The 19543-nt window shown below is 34.8% G+C and overlaps 1 protein-coding gene across 1 annotated transcript in view; it reads left to right on the top strand.

Moving 5' to 3' along the window:
• Window positions 1-2302, top strand: part of LOC110995708 (homeobox protein Nkx-6.2) — a 41044-nt gene extending 38742 nt beyond the window's left edge. Inside the window, exon 3 of the mRNA XM_022262996.2 lies at window positions 721-2302. Coding sequence (XP_022118688.1) covers window positions 721-918 — 198 coding nt within the window. The 3' untranslated portion in view covers window positions 919-2302. The remainder of the gene's footprint in view (window positions 1-720) is intronic.
• Window positions 2303-19543: the final 17241 nt, after the last annotated feature.

Raw genomic sequence — 19543 nt, forward strand, 5'->3', positions numbered from 1 at the left:
CCCTCTCGGTTCAACTTTAAAGGTGTTTAATGAGGCATTATGATGTCGGTGGTGGAGATTAGGTCCACCGTCCACACGGTGGGATGTTGACCCGCTCTTTATATTTGGCTTTCAGAAGACAAATAGCTTAGCGCTTGCAGATGTAAAATGTCTTTTAAGTATAGTCCTATTTGAGTTTTACAAAATATTGCATCGTTATTACGAATAGATTAAATCCTTTGTTTTATTTATAATTTGCTTATACTAAAACGCAACGTCTGCTCGTTACCACACCTTGTTGAAAATTTTCACTAAACGATCAGGGACTTCCGAAAATCTTATACATTGAACGATGATCCGTGAGAGATAAAATTTGCTCTTTTTGCTGTTAAAAGAATTAAATAAACAAAAATGAATCGCAACCCTGGAAAAAGGCTGCACCATAGTTTTATTAATGTATGCCTTTACCTCTGAAGGAGAGTTTTTTACGTAGAAATATTGCACGGGAATCTTTACAAAACTAGTTTTCTTATTAGTAGTCTATGTACCACTGGCACTAGGGTCCTTAATGGATTCTTTCTCCTATTGCAACCTCAGATTGCATCCATTCCATTTATCACTTTTATTTCATAGACATAAAAGTCGTTTGGTATTAATCGAACTTACGACCTCGAGGATGTCAGTCGCACGCTGAAGCTATCAGGCCAACACAACTTTCAATAACATGTCTTTTAATTTCAGGTGTGGTTTCAAAACAGAAGAACAAAATGGCGGAAAAAACACGCGGCGGAAATGGCGACGGCTAAACGCAAACAAGAGGAGCTTGGGGACGAGTGTGACGAGCAAGAATCCCACGACGCGGACGCCTGTAGTGATGAAGATGACGCCAAACGACCGCGTCTCGACCTCCACATGCATCTGCCCCACCACCGGCAGTGATCGCCCCAAGGCGCGGAAGCTTTGCCCCCCCGCGCCTACCAAACTGACTACAGAGACAACAGTGCAAGTGTTCACGAATACTATTACAATTACGATTACAAAGATGTGGACGCGCCCTGTGATCTTTCTAATTACGATAGAGGCCGCTATGAAAAGGGGCAAAAAAGTGACACAGTGGACAGTGATGTTAACGAATCGGATGAGCCCATTAATTTTGCGTATTATCACTTTTAAATGAACTTATTTCGTTGAATAAATGACATTTGTCACGAAATTTCTGTCTAGCTACGAGTTTGACAAAATATTGAACGCACACCAAAAGAACTGCTTTACATTAAATTTTTGACGGAGGAATGTGATTTCATTATATTTGTGTTGAATAATTTATCAAATTCAGGGTAAACGTTGCGTACACATTTTGCCCCACTTTCCCAATAAAAATGTTTCGTTACTGATAGTTATTAACTTAAAACGCAATTATTGTAAATAAATTAATATTAGGAACGTGATGTAAGTAATTTATTATAAATTTAAAATACCTTTATTTAGGTGTACGTATATTGTAAACGTATCGCGGTGCCAATTTAATATAAAACTAATCTTATTTTATGTAGCAAACTATGATCTAGAATACTGCAGTATCTTTACCATGGCAAAACCATTAAACAATTTTCAACAACCAATTTATTTAAGCATAATATGTAAATAACAAAAAAGTTTATTCAAGTACTAAAAAAAACATATTAATTGTGCTGTAAAATTAAAAAAAGAAAAACAAAGTCACTAACAAATGCATATGTTCAAAAACACGAAATAAATCCAATATATTAGTACAATAGATAGATAATATCTTATTTATTATTAAACAAATTTCAACAGAATAAAAATTCTTAAATAATTTATATTCCTTTCAACTCTTGTCGCCATCTATGTACATACAATGTCAACCTTTAAATTTGTAAATATGATTCGTATCGCCTACCTATAAATTAGTAAGACTATATTAATATATGTATGTCAATGCACTTGTAAATACAGTATTATATGCAATATGTGTATTTTAAGTTATTGTAAATAGATATGTAAACGAATTTAAAGTTTATTATATGTATTGTAGTTGTTCCCACGCTAAAGCCTATCTGAAGAGTTAGACATATGTAAAAGTTTAAATAAATTTCCCGTAAATTAATTTGTTTTCTTAATTATTTGACGTACCGTTTCAGTTTAAAAACAAAAACTTTGTTTAAATTGACGTTGTTACTAATTTGTCTATTTATTATTCTTTCTATTTAAAGAGACAAAGTAATAGTATAGATTACGTTACGTAATTACGTAAATAATATCCAACGAAATTGCAAAAAAAAAACCATCAAAATTGCATACAAACGCGTTTTATTTTTATATTAAAATGATGTAGAATATATTAATAAATACTATATAAAATTCAATACTTAGCAATTTTTTTAAACGTTTGAAAAATTATGAAAAATTAAAATTTATAGTCGACACTAAACTTAATATAATATGTAATTAGAATCTAACATCTGAGTAGTTTTCATTTAAAATATGAATGAGCCAATTCTCGAGTTTCTTAATTCAATTTTTTACCACAGATACGCAATACTTGTGCATAGACTATAACCAAAGACAGTAAAAAACTCTTCGGATAGGTTGTTTTAATCTATAAGTATTGCACATTCTTTATTTAAGTATATTACCTCTATAAATTGACTGATCAATTCGCGGCGGAGATAGGCTTTCGAGATTTCAATTGTTTCTGAACTCATCTATCAAAATAATGTAAAAAGCACAAATGTAAAGCGTGGAATACCTACCTATGTTTGAAATAAACTACTAGTAAACCATTATAATAGTATTATTTAAATTAAATCCTTTTCCTTATTTATTATTGTCAAAAACATAAATACTAGGGGAAGTATAATAGTAAACAAAGAGTTTTCCTCAAAACAGTCTATATAAAAATTATGTCATATTGATAACTTGCCTTTTTTCGAAGTTATTTAAAATGGACAAATTACACAAATAAAAATAAAATAAATAAATCAGTGGCACTACAACCTCTTTAGGTCTTTGCCTCAGATTTTTGAATCTGTTTCATGATCAATTTTTAAATATACTAGGCCAACACTGCTCTTAAAAAAATGACACAATTATTTACAGAAAACTTGATCTTTTACGAGTTTAGTGTTTTTATATTTCTACAAAACATGACACACTTTGATTGTGTAGGATTTATTAAAATATCTATAATTCATAAGTATAGATAGATTTTTATATATTACATAAGAATAGTGACAGATATAGGCAATACGATAGTGTTAAACAATTAAATTTTCTTAAAAATAAAAATTAATTACAAAGCATACTTTAAATAATGACACTACTGTATACTCGTATCAAAGATAAAGATGTCGATTTTGTAGGAGACAGTATCAAGACGTCATTGTTAACATAGCTCTGTGCTATAGACTCTTTTTGCAATTATAGATAGGGTTAATAAAAATGTATAAAAGCAAATATAAAAAAGAATATTGCCTGTCTAACGCTCCATTCATTTGAATCTGATTTTAATAACGGTTCATTATATGCTGTATGAATATTAGTTAACAACGAAATTAGACATTAAAGGCAAATTAAAAATGTGCATAGTAATCCATCCATTAACCATTTGCATTTCCGTCTAATTAAACAGTCATACCAATTTTTCATATACATTATCATTAAAGACTAATAATAGTAACAAATTTGATCTCTTCAACCATACCTACTTATCGAACGAGTAGTTTGATGACTATATTAATTTTAGAAAATAAAATTTTATTTAATTTTCTAAAATTTATATTATTTATTCATTCTTTATGTGACTTTTCGTACACAATGATACTGTTATGAAATAAATTCCAGAACTATCGCACATCCATATTACTTATATTATGAAGGTACATCTAAGTTTGCCAAAATTTAATGTAGATGTTTAATCAAATTAATGTGTTTATAACAAAGAAACATCGATCGAACTTTTATAGTTAGTAAATTATTGAAACAACCATAAAGTCAGAAAGCAGATTATACGTTTTCACATTACCAGTACAGTTATACAAATACTAGAAACCTCGCCCGCAGAGAAATGAATCAGTCCACCATTATGTTATTATACTGTATTTAATATCCTTTGTTTACGCCTAATTTATTTATTTATTTGGACACAAAACAGATACATCTTAACAATAAAAATAAAGTTAAAAATAAAACATAAAATAAACACATTGGATGTATCCACAATAGGTTTCACTAATAAGCGTACAAGACCTTACGGTCTACAAGACCGACAACCAAAATATAATAGGATCAAATGAAAATATGCGTAAGATTATTGGGCGCGGTTTCTACCTTTTCTTTCAGATTTATATCCCATTGCACAGGGCACACCTATGTCGGAACACGTATTGTGAAGGTCGGAAAACAATGCCTCAAGTGACATGGCTTATGTCAGACACAGGCTAGTTGCGAAACTTATATTTGATACCAAGATAAAGAAATGCATCGTCTTTTTAGTGGGATTATTTAAATTTAGAGTAAATTTGTATTCAAACCGTGTTTGAATGAAGAATTTCCTTGCTTAATCATCAATATGCTTCCACGATATTGAGCTATATAAACGTAGACGGTATGCGATATCTTTCATAGAATATTGTAGCGACGCAATTTGTTCCTACATCTACAATCGCTTGTGAGACAAGCCATCACAACTAGGGCTGCCCACTATTTTCATATCGATGAGTTTCTTTCATTACTTTTTTTCTAACACGTCACGGTGGAGGTTTTATTTACGGCGAATAAAAAATTGTTTTAAGTAAGCCTAGATGGCCGGTCAACAATTATAGTATGCTAATTTTACTGGGCGTACTTTCCCCCAAGCCGGATAGCGGTCGCCGTAGGGGAACACGACCAATTTTCTCCAACTTTTTATATAAAAAGAACTAAGAAATATAACAAAAGCTATTAAAATATTTCATAGAAACGCCCATTAGAAATCAAAGCAAAATATTTAAGTGATCTGAAGATGTTTATTTGTCCAATTAAAACAAGAACACAGAACAGAAGAAAGCGTTAATGGGCCAGAGTGTCATAAAACAGAGCACAATGAAGACAATTGGTTGAGGCCAGACCGCACACGTCAATTAGAGATAACATTTAGTAACTTTATTATTTTCTTAAGTCATATTATCAATTTTATGTATTAAAATTATTTAATTTTGCTAGTAGTCGTATAGGCAAGTAGTAACTATGAGTAAATTAATGGATATGTGAGTAAGCTACATGTTACGCAAAATAATAATATTTATTAAAAATATTCAGCACAAAAAGCAATCATTATTTTTTATACTCAGGTTAATTTAAGCTACTATTATGTAATTAATGCTTTAACTAACAAGAACCAAATTCACCAAACGATCAAATGTTTATAGCAATAAAAAAATCTATACGTACAGCCGTGATTTGAATTCACGATTCACAGGATTCACACGTCTAACTACATTACACCGTTCAAATGATTTAAATTCATAAATTATCAGTGGAACAAATCTACAAAGTACAAAATACTTCAGCGTATGTTTAAAATAGCCAATTTGATCCAGGTGTAGCAACCCTGCAAGTACATAACGGCTACTCTCAGCTGCAAGCGATCAGAAAAACCTTCGAAGCAATCGAAGGAGGCGCCGAGCAAAAATCGCGACGCTCCCCCCGTTGCCATACCAACCAACTTTTCCCTACACTCAAAATTCTACCATATCCGAAGCTAATAAAGTTGCAATTCGATCGTCAAAACAATCTATAAAGGACTTGCAAATGCGGCTTGTAGTTATGTGTAAAACATCGGTATTTCGATGTCGGAATGAGATAGGTGTTTTTGATGGTACACCAGAAAGGGATGGAGTTACCTTAAGGGGGTATTCTTTTGTTGTGGCAGAGGCGATAAGGTGCGTTTTATTTATGACTCCATTTTAAAGTAGGGGTATGTTAGGTAATTTGGTTTGTGATTTCTTACTGCTAAGGGATTCCGAGGGAAATGTGTGAAGATTGGATTTATTGTTGAGGAAACATCTATGTGGGGTTTAGGGATAGAATAGAATTCATATATCGTTGATGTCCTTTACGAAATAATTAATATATTCATAGAACAAAAATAAAATATCCAGAGTATGCAAAATGGAAATGTCTTATATTATTGTCATTTGATATTTCATATATTTGGTCAATAGTGGAACATAAAGAGGTGAAGATATTAATTAGGTAAGTAGTAGGTGGGCGTAGTGGGTGAGTGTAAATCACGCAACGGACATACGGACTGACGGACAGGCAGTAAATCTAGTTCATGTCCATCGATCAAGAGGCCTCGTTAAATATTTCACTATTTTCTCTACATTTGGGTGGCATCTAGAGCTTTTTACGGCATAAAAAGTAGTCTCCTTTATTTATAATTTCGATTTGTTTCAGAATGTACATAGAATTACATTTTGGAAATGTTTGACGGTCTTGATAAAACGACGTGCGAATTGTATGTCAATTTTAATTTAAGTGGCAGAGTCGTGGACTGTATACATTTTATATATATTTACACACAATAAAAATAAATAAATCAGTGGTGCTACAACCTCTTTAGGTCTTGGGCTCAGATTTCTGAATCTGTTTCATGATCATTTATTTACACATAAAAAGTTGCTAAAAATAGTTAAATTTATCCTTTCCTCCGGTAGAAAATATTTTGTATATAATTAACATGATATATTTACAAATTATATTATAAACAATATGAACAACTAAAAGTTAATAACGCAACAGTAATTTCATTAACTTCACTTTGTGTCTAAATTGTTGTCAACATCCAAAAATTTGCACCCTACGAGGTTTCATGTACCTTGTATGTAAATATATTTATTTATGTACATTTTGAATAATTTAAGTCAAATTAAAAAAGAAACATGAACATAATATTTTCTTAGTCCATTTTTGTTAGAGTAGTGTAGTCTGTTATATTTTTAAACGAATTTGTAAGCTTCCGATTGTATATATGGTAAATTTATTTAAATATTTATCAAATGCCTTGTCGACTCATAATGAACGTCTGGGTACGGCTGTTAATTATAATGCGTTGTTAATAAAACAAATGTTTTTATACCCATCAATAAATAAAGGTCAATAAAGCAAAGTTAGAACAATGTGCCGTAAACACAAATCATGTCATGTGCGACACACGATTTTATCTCGACTTCACGAAAACAATATCAATGAAACTACCAAAAACTTTCAATTCGGTATATTTTCAGATATACAATCTTAGACCTAAAAAATAATAGAACGTTTAGTACAAAGGTGATATCACATTTGACAATTGACATGAGAACGAAAAAGTTCTTCATGTTCTATGTTGACTGATATTCAAATTTCAGACTTATTAAATTGATAAACGTAGAGTTTGAATATATTTGTGCAAGATATATTTTCTTGATCAGAAAATATGTTATCTGAATTTTATTAGTTTATAATTTAAAGACATTCTCTTTAAAACAATGAAATGTGTAATTAATTTTATCGCGGTCATATTAATTTTAACGGCTTGTTTGATTCGTTTACAATCCTAATAAAGTAATAATTTATAAAATAAAATATCGAGTTACAGATTTAATGATCTTTCGAAATTTTTAAGGAGCAATAATCAGACATTTAAAAATGCCGCGAAATCTTGTGTTTCAGAGGAATTCTGCACAATTGACGTTCACACTTTATTTGTGTGCCTTCTCATGTATTTTTTCTAAATAAAAAAATGCTACTTTTATTGAGGATTGATTTCGAAAAGCTGTACAAATGTGTTTGATACCGCGGGGTCAATTTTTTTACAATAAAATAAAATAAATTTAGGGAGGGATATCCTTACTTACAATGATGGCGTAGTTTTGCTCTTTCGCGAATTTTGTAAACGTTTTTGACATTCATAAGCATGCCTTAAGTCGCATCTAAACTGAATAAAATAATTTTGTTTTTTTTTATTTTGACAAATTACAGCTTTTAATAATATATAATTTTGAATTTTTTTTAAATTTCTATATTATAAGAAGATGACATTAGGTCAATGTGTGAACTTAAGTTTTAATGACATATGGGATACAACATAAAAACAAAATCATACAATCATAATGACAAATTAATTCAATTTAAGAATATTTATTAACATGTACAAAACGTTAAATTTACGAATAATAAGGAAAAGTAGTAAAGGAAATTAGCATATGCATGTGAATTAGTGGTTTGGTGCCATTAGTGTAATAAATTGTGCGGGTTCTATACGTGTAAGCAAATTTAATTACAACCTTCGACATACAGATTGCTGGGCAATTTAATACTAATAACATAATCAAATCGATGCAAAACAAAAACTTATGAAGGGAACTCAATTAAACCGATTTGGGAGTTATCACCTTAAAATGTGACATAATATTGCTGTCTTCTTCTTTTACTTATACTTTTTCTTTTTCTAATTCTGATTTTTCTTCTCTCAATTTAACGACACTTCTCTATAACGCCATAAAATGCACAGTCCCTTCAGTGTCGTTATATAGAATTTACACTGTATATGAAATGATATACGTTATGCAGTTGAACATCGATAGTTATTTGTGTTCATATATCAATTTTAACTGACACATTTAGCTTAATGACAACTTGTACTGGCTGGTACTGATAATGGCTAAATCAAGGATAGGAAATTATATGTTCCATATTAATGGATTATCAATTATGATACACTTCTTTCACTTTCACTGGTTGTGAAAGTGTGTGTACGTAATTTCGTAAACAAAAAATGAATCAATGCTTATGTTAATATTTAAGAACAGATTTATATTTTAATTATTTAAATTGTGTGGAATTTAATTTAGTAAATATTAAAAGCATGCCCCGTAGTAGTAATCATAAAACAATAGAACATTCCGGGGTCCAATAAACCCGACAATAATACGAAAAGCAACGCATCAGACTATAAAGCTCTGGCACGCATTAAAACATTTTAAAATGCAATAAATAACTGAGGTTAACGACGGAGACATGATCCGCTATTAATCACGACTCCTCTTAAATGCTACTTTTTATTACATGTAAATGACTGGACCTGGACGTGCAGTACAGCATTTATAGGTCACGACCTATGAGGGTTTAATATCGTGTCGTATGAGCGGTACGATATTTACAATATTTTTTGTTAATCGGGTTAACGGGTACTGCGCTCGTAATCTTTAAGATTTAATCTGCTGTGATAAAGAATTTAATTTTTACTTTTTTGGACCCATTTTTGAATTCCTGTTTTTTTATCTAGTTCGTCTTCTCTCGGGTTAACAAAAAACGTCACATAAACAAAAAGAGTTTCGCACACCACGGCACCTTAGTTAGGTGACTATTATCGTGTATATGTGTGTATAGTATGCTTGTACAAGTATAATTATTATTGAGAATTAATTCAATTTAAAAGGATGTATTGATATTATTTCGTTTTAATCCCACCTTACTTTAGCGCAGGGCAAAATGCTCGCCTTATAATATTCTTTTGCTAACAAATTAAATAAAAACGACTAAGGGCCGTAGTTTACTGGCATCAACAACATTTATTCAGCTTAATTTATAATGTTTGTGTATTCCATCTACATCGTGACATATAAAGGCCCTGATATAGCATAATTAACCTTCGATCAGTACATTTCCTTAATTATCGTGTTTGTTGGTAAAATATTGAAGAGAATTAACGCATTTTTGAATCAAATGATAAACGCTATTTAAATTTCGATCAATAAAACTATTTCACTAAATTAAAAAAAACTTGGAGTTCCAATCATTTAAACGATTCCCCGCATTCGCACTGAAAAGTACTCTTAGTAAATTTATTGTTAGCACATCTTTTCTTAGATAAAAACAGAATTCATATTGACGGCAATGACCTCAAAGCATTATATAAAGTCTGTAAATACACAGTAGCCCTGTTTATACATAAGTACTCAAATATAAATTTTATAATCAAAAATTCAAAGAAGTATAAAATCATAAAGAGTGCGAGGGCAATAAATAGGGAACATATAAATGAATAAATATAGCGATAAATCCATCGTAATTTATGTGAGCTCGTCCTTGTGATGGCGATTTAATGACGACCCGACTGATGAATTGTCACTGATATTAATAAAATGAAGCATGGTGAAGGAATCAGTCACTGTGGTCTCATAGGCATCTTCAAGCTGTTACTAGAACAAGACCGAATAGAATTTTTAAAAAAAGAAACCTTTTTTAAATTATGTTAATTAATGCTATACAAAAGCTTTGGCCGAGAAGCTTCAGTGGGAGATTCTCATCCCTGAGGTCAAGGTTCAATCCCCAGCTGTATCAATAGACTATCTATCTATGTGTGCTAACACTTGCTCATATGGTGACGGAAAACATCGTGAGGAAAGCGAATCCAAAAATCGATATGTATTAGACACACTGATCATCTACTTGTCTATGAAATAAACGGATACAATCTGAGGCCCATATAGGGTAGCGCCACTGGGTTATTATTAACGCCATGATACCGCCCAGTTGCGTTTCTAGTTCTTGATTTACAAAGGAATTCTCGAAGTTAATTTTGAGAGATTTCAAATCACTTTTTCTATAATATATATGTTAATTGAAAGTTCAAGTGTTCAAGACGAGATAGTAATACTTGTTAATTTCTGCGTTTTATTTAACTTCATAAAAGCCATACTTTTTTAAAATTCAGCCGAATTATTTTTTGATAGAAGAATATTATACCTTTGTCCTGTTACCAAAAGACTATTGACAAGATTCTCACGAAGAACGTCAGTACCTGCAGAATGTATACAGAACTGTGAACTTATTATTTATTTATTAAAGATATTTCTGTAACTAGCCTCTATATAAAAGTAAATTAAAGACGAGAACAATTTTCCTCCTCCGCAGTTATCGGATATCGCAGACCAATGATTTTGACACAAATATTGACCGTAAAAAGAGACTGGTTTGTGGAACTTGCCACTTCATCAATTTTATCGTCAATGCGTAAATTAATTAATTTTATTTTAATCAATTTATATATTTAAGGTCTAACTATAAGCAGAAAAAAGTTACAGTTTTTTGTTTGTGTTTATAAAACAAAAAATAACAAAAATATGTAACATTAGATCAGCAACTTAATTTTGTCTTTAAAATTTTGGTAAAAAAAAGATTTGTTTTTAGTATTAACTCAAACATTATAAATGTACCTAATCAAAAATTATTTTAACCTTTTCATATAAATACAAAATGTCGTAATTAAAGTATTATTTAAATAATAACTAGAACTTGTTTTTTCGGCATCACGTTAAAAACGTTTGGTTTTAAAACAATAATTGTCAATGCGAGCAGGAAGTGAAAAGCCAACAAACGGTGGTTTTTTAGTTCCTAGAAATATAACTTTCAACACGAAACTTCAACAGTGCGTAATTTTTATGAGCGTATACAAAAAATGTTGATGAAGGAATTGTGTTTTGTAAATACATATATATATAAATGGAGTTATCCGTCTTGAAGATACAAAATAGATAGGTCACGGTGGATTCTTGTCTTACCTTTACAGATTCAGGATTAAACAAAGTGCTGCCTGTCCTTGTGGCGATACGGATGAGGAGATGGTGTTACATGTTCTGACCGACTGTCCAATGTATACGATAGGTATACTGAGCATGCTATGGGCATAAAATTAACGGCGCGAATTTAAAGGAAATAATGTTCAACATTAAACTAAGAAGCAACTTTTTGGTATTTGCTGTAAAGGTCATACAAAAAGTAGTTAAAGGAAAAACTTGTGTTTTATCATCCGAGTTACCAATACCATTTATGTAAGCTATTTAATACCTCCGACTCCGTCAGGGAATTTTCTAGAAAATATACAAAATAAAGAAATATCTTAGTCTTAGTAGAGACTTCCTTTATTTGTTAAACCTAAAACTGGAATAGTCTTTATATGTCTAACCTAAAAACTTTTCTTACAATGTAAACATCAACCTCCTTATTGATTAACATATCTAATCTAATCTGTCTATTTTTATCACAGTGTACAAATCGAGAGAAAGAGACAAAATGAAAGAGTACAATTGGACTGATGTAATTTTAGTTACAGAGTGACATACCATTAATTCAGCGGTTTTACCTTGCTTACGTAAGATACTTATAATCTATAAAAATAGTCAATATATAACATATTTTATCTGGAAAATTAGAAAACACAGTTGCTAAATTTAACGCAGAACACACGAGACTGACGTCCAACCCGGTTTGCCTCTCGACCAAAAGGAGAAGAAACACAAATTATGACACGATATTTGCCAGACGTGAAAACATTGTATTGAAATCCGTTAAGATAACTGCGACCTTAAACATAATATAGTATTATTATATAGTTTAAAAAACCAACTTTAGTCTGTGCCATCTTTTGGACGTGGAACTTAATTAATTACTTTTAAAAACATCAAAATCAATAATATAATCGACATTCTCTCATCTACATCTCAATGCGCGAGATCTCAAAACGAAATTAAATTTTCCAATTAAAATTAATATCTCACGGCATTACGAGTTGAAAATTAACAAAACCTCATTTAGCGTTAAGCCGAACATTTCCGGTCAATACAATTCCAACGAAAGATACATCAATAAATTCATCAGAGAGCTATGGATAAGGGGTTTTCTACACCGGTCAGGAAAAAAAAAAATTTATGTCAAAGGACCAGAGATATGATAGAACTGATGGAAGCACTACATATATTTATTTATTAAAGCCCACTCTATCTAAAATACTTATGCAATCGGATTCTCTATTTTTTCAGGACGTTCAAAAAACCAGATGAAACCACGGAGTAAAGCGGAGTAAGTATATAATGAAGTGATATCTGATTCATACGAGTGCCATTTTATTCAATTATGTATTTGATAGCATTCAATCTCATCGTGCGTGAAATGCCTAAATTATATTTTATGAGTTTTATCGAAGTTTTTTCTAATCGTGTTATAAAAGTCATAAACGGTAGCTCCAACGGATTAACTAGTTCACTATGTCACGTCAATAGAGTTGTACTTTTGTCGATATTGTCATAAATTGTTTGAAAGTCATTAATTACATCGATGCTACCAGAAGATGGTGCTAGATTATATGTGGTATTTATTTTCTTTACTTCTTTGTTTTAATTTTGTAGTTAAATTCACTACATATTCATTATTGAATAACATGTATTGATATGTTATTCATTCAATAGACGGAACACAGCATTAGGGAACTTATCGATATCTCCATATACTTTTAGACGTCACTATATCATATTTAACATATTAGAGTAATTTATAATTATACAAGCATCATTAGCGTTGACTCACGCATTCCTTTCACACAAATTTATTATTAAAAATATTTGTAACGTCAAATCTGAAAATGTTTATTAATTTCATCCAGTATCACATTTATATCTCAAACTTGTTTACTATGAAAATACATTTTATAATGCAATTATTATATTTACTGTATTGTAATGTTGAATTATTATATCCGACGGCAACGCGTCATGAGGGACACATTTTGTCTATGTTGATCAAGGCGAGGACGAGTCTTTTTGCGAAAAAATTATCGTTTCGCCGTGTTAAAATTTTCAAATATCAATTACTTGCTGCTTGAAAGGATTTATTACGCATTATACATAAAAATAAAATATTCAAATTCCTTTCAATAACGCACCAATTGCATACAAAGTGCATGCATATAATGTTACAGAATTACAGCATAGACATTACTCCAATAGTTATAAAAAAAACAATAAAATCGCCACAATATTCCGTATGTAAAAACCGACTTATTTTTTCTGTTCGTGTGTCTGTATACCTGCCACTTCCTTCCTAAAGCGATCCATTACAACAACATTCCATGGATTTGACAGCTAAATGGCCATCCTGATTCTTGACACCTTCCCTAGGTTTGTTAACCAGTGAAAGTTATAGCTTTAAACATTTATTTTCTTGTCTATTCTATCGAAATGCTGTAATTTGCAATAAGATGATTGTAGTTCAAATAAAATTATTTCTTAAGATTTTATTTAAAATAATTTATATTAAAAAGTTAAGTTAAGTGTTGAAGCGATGAATGGTATTTATAAGTAAAATCGTTGTAAGCAAGTTTAAATAAAACTTATATTAAATATAGATAGATTCCGAATATTTTATTGTTATTGGGGGAAATCAAATGGACGTAGGTTCGATACTGATTATTTTACTGGACAAAAATGTCATTTCTTGTTATGCCTGCAAAAACGTATGAAATAAAAGAATAAGGATCTTTAAAAAAATATTATACAAATATGATGGAGGACGTAGAAGTCAGAGATAGGGACCCACATAGTCCTTCCTATTGCTAGACTATTCTTATGGTTCATAGACAGTTCTTTCGCACTTTCTACTTCTCTCCACGCAAAATCCTTCGCGTGTCTTCCCGCACCATTATTTTGATGCTTCTATTCGTTCCTCGTTTGTGTCATTACTCGCTCCGTCTTATAAATATAAACTTTACATTACTTTATTATTTTACTTTATTTTATATCTATTAAGATATAAACGGAGTCTTGCTAGTTCTGGCGTTATAGCACCGTGTACAGTGGAGAAAAGCCTTATTTATCCTAAACTATGTTCAAAATTCAGAATTCCTATTATGATTCTTAAGTAAAACATGTTAAAGCTTGGTTTATTTTTGTTGTAACTCTAAACCTGAGAGGAGACAGGCTGTCTGCCACGACTCAGTTTTTGTACCAGTTAAATTTAACTAATATAGTTAATGATAGCTGACGACGTGTTATATTGTAGCCAAACTAATGGTGTATCATTAGGTTTTTTACGTTACTGTTTTATTGTTTTTACGTTAAGTATTTATGAAATAAAAATATTTTGTTGTTAAAAAAATTACTGAATGTCTCACTTCTTGATTGGATTAGAAACTTGAAAAAGGTAAGGTTGAAGTAAGGTAGTCTTTATAGAAGGCTCTTCAAAATGTATTTCTAAATCTGTTAGTCCTAATCACGAACGGTTATCTAACCGTATTTAATATTGAATCACAGCAAGTGATTAATAATTTCATGATATGATGACGTTTAAAGAACTGTCAAAAAAAGTCCATTGCGGCCGTGAGCCGAACGCCTCAGTGGTTTAAAACGTGGGGACGTGGCCTCAGAAATCAAGGCCTCACTAAGAAGAAGGATTCTAATTATCAATACTTAGAAATTATTCTTATGTATGAATAACATTTTTTCAGTACAGCCATAAAATCCGCTTAAAATCCAATTATCAAATCTCACTATTGGTAAATTTTCAAAAAAAAAACAAAAGCCAATCGCATTCACTTCATTGAAGCAATCTGTCACTTAAAGGTATTAACTCCAACGTAAAAATACAAAAAACTATCAATGAACGTAAATATCGCAAGCACCTTTAACTCACAAAACCATGGACATGCAATTTCAGCTCTTATTTAACCTTCCTCACAGCATTTGGTGTCGAAAATGGCTTGCATTCGCAAATTATTGGCTTCACAATGCGACCGGATATACAATAAAAGTCATTTCTGTTGTAATTGTATCTTTTGTACATTCGTATAATAGAGCCTGAATACGTGTTTGTTGGTGTTCTATTACACGTGATATTTAAAGTATCGAAATATATTAACCTACTTTGGCACTTAATTTGGGGTCCGGTAAAAAGCTGGTTATTTAAGCGTAAGTGAAGTGCCTGTCTGGGCATCTGTTCATTGATACAAATAATCAAATTGCTTGTTGCAAGAAATTTACAAGATATCGTTAGACATATTATATTCGATAGTAACATTAGACAAAAAGTTAAAATTATTAAATGTTTTATCGCACGGCCAAGCGGTCGGAAAATTTTAAAATTATGTAAAATAATAATAAATTTATAACACATAGCTTCATTCCGTTGAAATAGCGTAAAATATGTCAAAAAAGCATTTAATCACTTTCATGTCGCTTCGAAGAAAGTGTAAGAATTCTACAGGCATTACATACTGAATAGGTATTTAAATGAGCAGGCAATGATGGAATTGAATGGGGTTTTGAATTTGTTGTAACTTAAATAAGCTTCATCTGTATTTTGTAAAAACCTTGCTTTTCGTGGGTAATAGGTACAGTTTCGCACAGAGTGACGAACTCGCTCTTCTCCTACCCTCTAAACACTGACTGTGTTTCACTCACCGTCAAAATTGGAGATACATTAGCATTCTACCAACAGTCCACGTGGTTAATTGGCCCCCACATAATATCATCGCATTTAGATTGTGATAATATGTTGCGTCCTCACAATGCTCCGCAAGCATCCGGCGGAATGCCAGCTTTGACCAACAGTATTTCCTAAGCAACGTTGCTAAGTTCTTCAACTTGCTTGTAGTCCGGGTATGTTCAAACATTTTTTTTTTTTTTTTTTTTTTTGAATGGAATCTCGCTGTTGGCCTTAAGGGCCTTTACAGCTCAGCACGGGCTGTTTGGCGAGCTTAGCTCAGCCGGAAAGGGGGGGTTTCCCGCGACTCGCGCAAGGGCGTCTCCTGTGAGACTCGAACCTCGGCTTGGGCCGTCGCGGGGGGGTCAATCGCCTGAAGGGCAGGACGGAAGCTCACTGGAGTGAGCGAAGTGCGAAGTAAAGGTCCTCGCCTTCCCCGGTGAAGGCGGTTTTTTACCCTAATCTGTCTATTGCTACTGCTATTATTATTGGCCGCGCGGGCGGCTTTTAATTTATCGTTAGCTACTGTGATTGGATCATCCGGATCCGTTAGTACGTGTCGGGGCCTCCTACGAGCCTTTTTAGTCGGGAAGGGGTAGTAATTGATGCTTTTACGCACCAGTGGGTTGGGATGGTGTTTAGCCTTGTCGAAGTGGCGTTTGGACGCCAACTTCATCCATTGGGCTATGGTAGGGAGCTCCAGGTCATAGTGGAGATCGACGTTTCTCACGTAGAAGGGTGCGCCGGTCGCGATTCTCATGAAACGCGACTGTAGCACCTGTAACCGGTGGATGTACGAGGGGGCACAGTGCGCGAAGACTACGCTAGCGTAAGTCATGCACGGTCGGACGCAGGCCTTGTACAAGGTTACCTTGTGTCTAAGGGACATGTGACTCCTTTTATTTAGGAGGTAATGGAGGCGAGAGAGGACAAAAGCGGCCTTCTTGCGAACGGCGGCTACATGCTTACGAAAATACATGCCGCTGTCGAGCGTGACTCCTAGATATTTGACGGACTTTTGCCATGGAATGGCTTGTCCGTAAAGGGTGACCTCTTTTTTGAGGAGAAATTTTTCCCGAGTATTAGCGTTAGCACCGGGGTTGCCCCTGGCAAAGAGAACTGCAACGCTTTTCTCGGGATTTAATTGGAAGCCCCATTTCCGGAACCATTCGCCTAGCGACGTGGTTGCGGTCTGGAGTCTATCCACGATGACACCTCTGTCTTTATGAGTGGTATAGAGAGCGGTGTCGTCGGCATAGAGGGCTAGCTCCACATTCGGAGCCCTAGGGATGTCGCCGGTATACAGCGTGAAGAGAAGGGGCGAAAGGACCGAGCCTTGCGGTACTCCGGCCCTGATTGGACGAGGAGACGATAACGTTCCTTCCACGCGATAGCGAATTGAACGGTCGGACAAGAAGTCGTGTACGATACGCACGAGTCTCAGTGGCACTTGAAGGTGGTAGAGCTTGTAAATCAAGCCGTTGTGCCACACCTTGTCGAACGCCTTCGCTATGTCGAAGAAGAGCGCACCCGTGGCTCTCGGTTTCAGTGAGCTGTTCATCCCTGAAAGGATGTGCTCCGTGATCCGATGGACTTGATGGACGCACGAGTGGGCCGGCCTAAAGCCAAACTGCTCATCGGGGATGAGCCCCTTCTCTAGGGCATAGTCTAGGAGGCGCTTTTTCACTACCTTCTCGTACAGCTTGCTCAGCGTGTTGAGAAGGCTGATAGGGCGGTAACTGGTGGGATTGTTACGAGGCTTGCCCGGCTTGTGAATACCTATGACAATGGCCTCTTTCCACTGCGCCGGGAAGGTGCAGTTTTCGATTAGGCAATTGAATATGGCCACTAGCAAGCATATCAGATGGGGCGGGAGGCACCGGAGGACCTTATTCGAGATGGCGTCGAGACCTGGAGATTTACGAGGCAGTGAACTCTTGATTAGAGTTTTGACCTCGGCGATCGACGTAGGCGGGAGCGGCTCGGGAGAGAGGGGCAGTGCGACTATGCGTTCGACTTCGCGGTTCACGTGTTCGACGTGCGCCGGGTCGCTATGGTCGAGATACGGCGTGCACTGCTCCACTAGGTTGACGGCTAAGCACTCGGCTTTTTCGTCGTCATCGAATGCGTCAGGCAGATTTGGACGCTTGAGAGGGGGCATAGAAGCCACCGTGTCGGTTTTAAGGGAACGCGCGAGAGACCAATAGGCCGTATGCGAAGGTGACAATTCGCTGGTAAGACGGTCCCAGCGTTCGTTTCTTATTTCACGCATGCGCTCTTTGACTCGGCGCTGCGAGGCGCGGAGTGCTCTGCGGTTATCGTCGGTCGGCGCTCTGGCGAAGGCGCGAGTCGCCGCGTTCTTCTCGGTCAACAGACGCCTCGCGTCCGGGGGAAGCTCCCAGCGTTGAGCGAACTCATCTGGGACCTTCCGGGACGATTCGGCGACCTTGGTCTGAATGTAATTTGTGACCGAGGAGATCGCGTCTAACGCGTGAGCGGACGAGACTAAATCGTCGGGGATGTTAGAGAGGTCAGAAGTTTCGACGGGCTTGAGGGCCTCGTCTAGCTTCTGCCAGTCGACAATGGACTTGTACCTCTTCTCTTGGGTATTAGGTGGGCCGAATTCAAATTGAACCGGGTAATGATCTGAGTCTAATTCGTGTAGCACTTCTACGCTACGCGGCTGTAGTGCTACGTTTCGTAGAACCGCTACGTCTAAGACGTCCGTTGAGAGAAGGCCGTTACAAGTTATGCCGCGACGAGTCGGTTGAATGGGGGCTATGACATTGAAATTGAGCACGTCAATAAGCCTACTGAGGGCTCGCCCGTTAGGGTTTTCTTTTGAGCTATTCCAGTCCCCGTGCTTGCTATTGAGATCCCCGACCAATAAGACCGAGGGGCCCAGCGCAAACAGAGTCCTAAGATCGCTCTCTAGGATGTCCTTAGATGGAGGGAGATACACCGACACGATAATAATCGGCTGATGACCGGTCATAGCCACGCGTAACACAGAGCACTCTATGTTTGTTAGCGACGGCGGGTCTAGCGGCGAGCAGTGAAGCGCACGTCTATAGTAGATGAGCGTTCCGCCTTTCGCCGTAGGTCGGTCGTTTCTAACCGCGACGTAGTTCGCGAATCTAGGTGCGCGGACGCTGGGTTTAAGAAACGTTTCCTGTACGAGGAAAATATCTATTTGGTGGCGAACGAGGAAATCTCGGACCAAATCTGCCTGCGGCTTGAAACCGTTTGCGTTAAATGTCACTAC

This window comes from Pieris rapae, chromosome 6, assembly GCF_905147795.1.
Source record: "Pieris rapae chromosome 6, ilPieRapa1.1, whole genome shotgun sequence".
In the NCBI taxonomy this organism is placed as follows: Eukaryota; Metazoa; Arthropoda; class Insecta; order Lepidoptera; family Pieridae; genus Pieris; species Pieris rapae.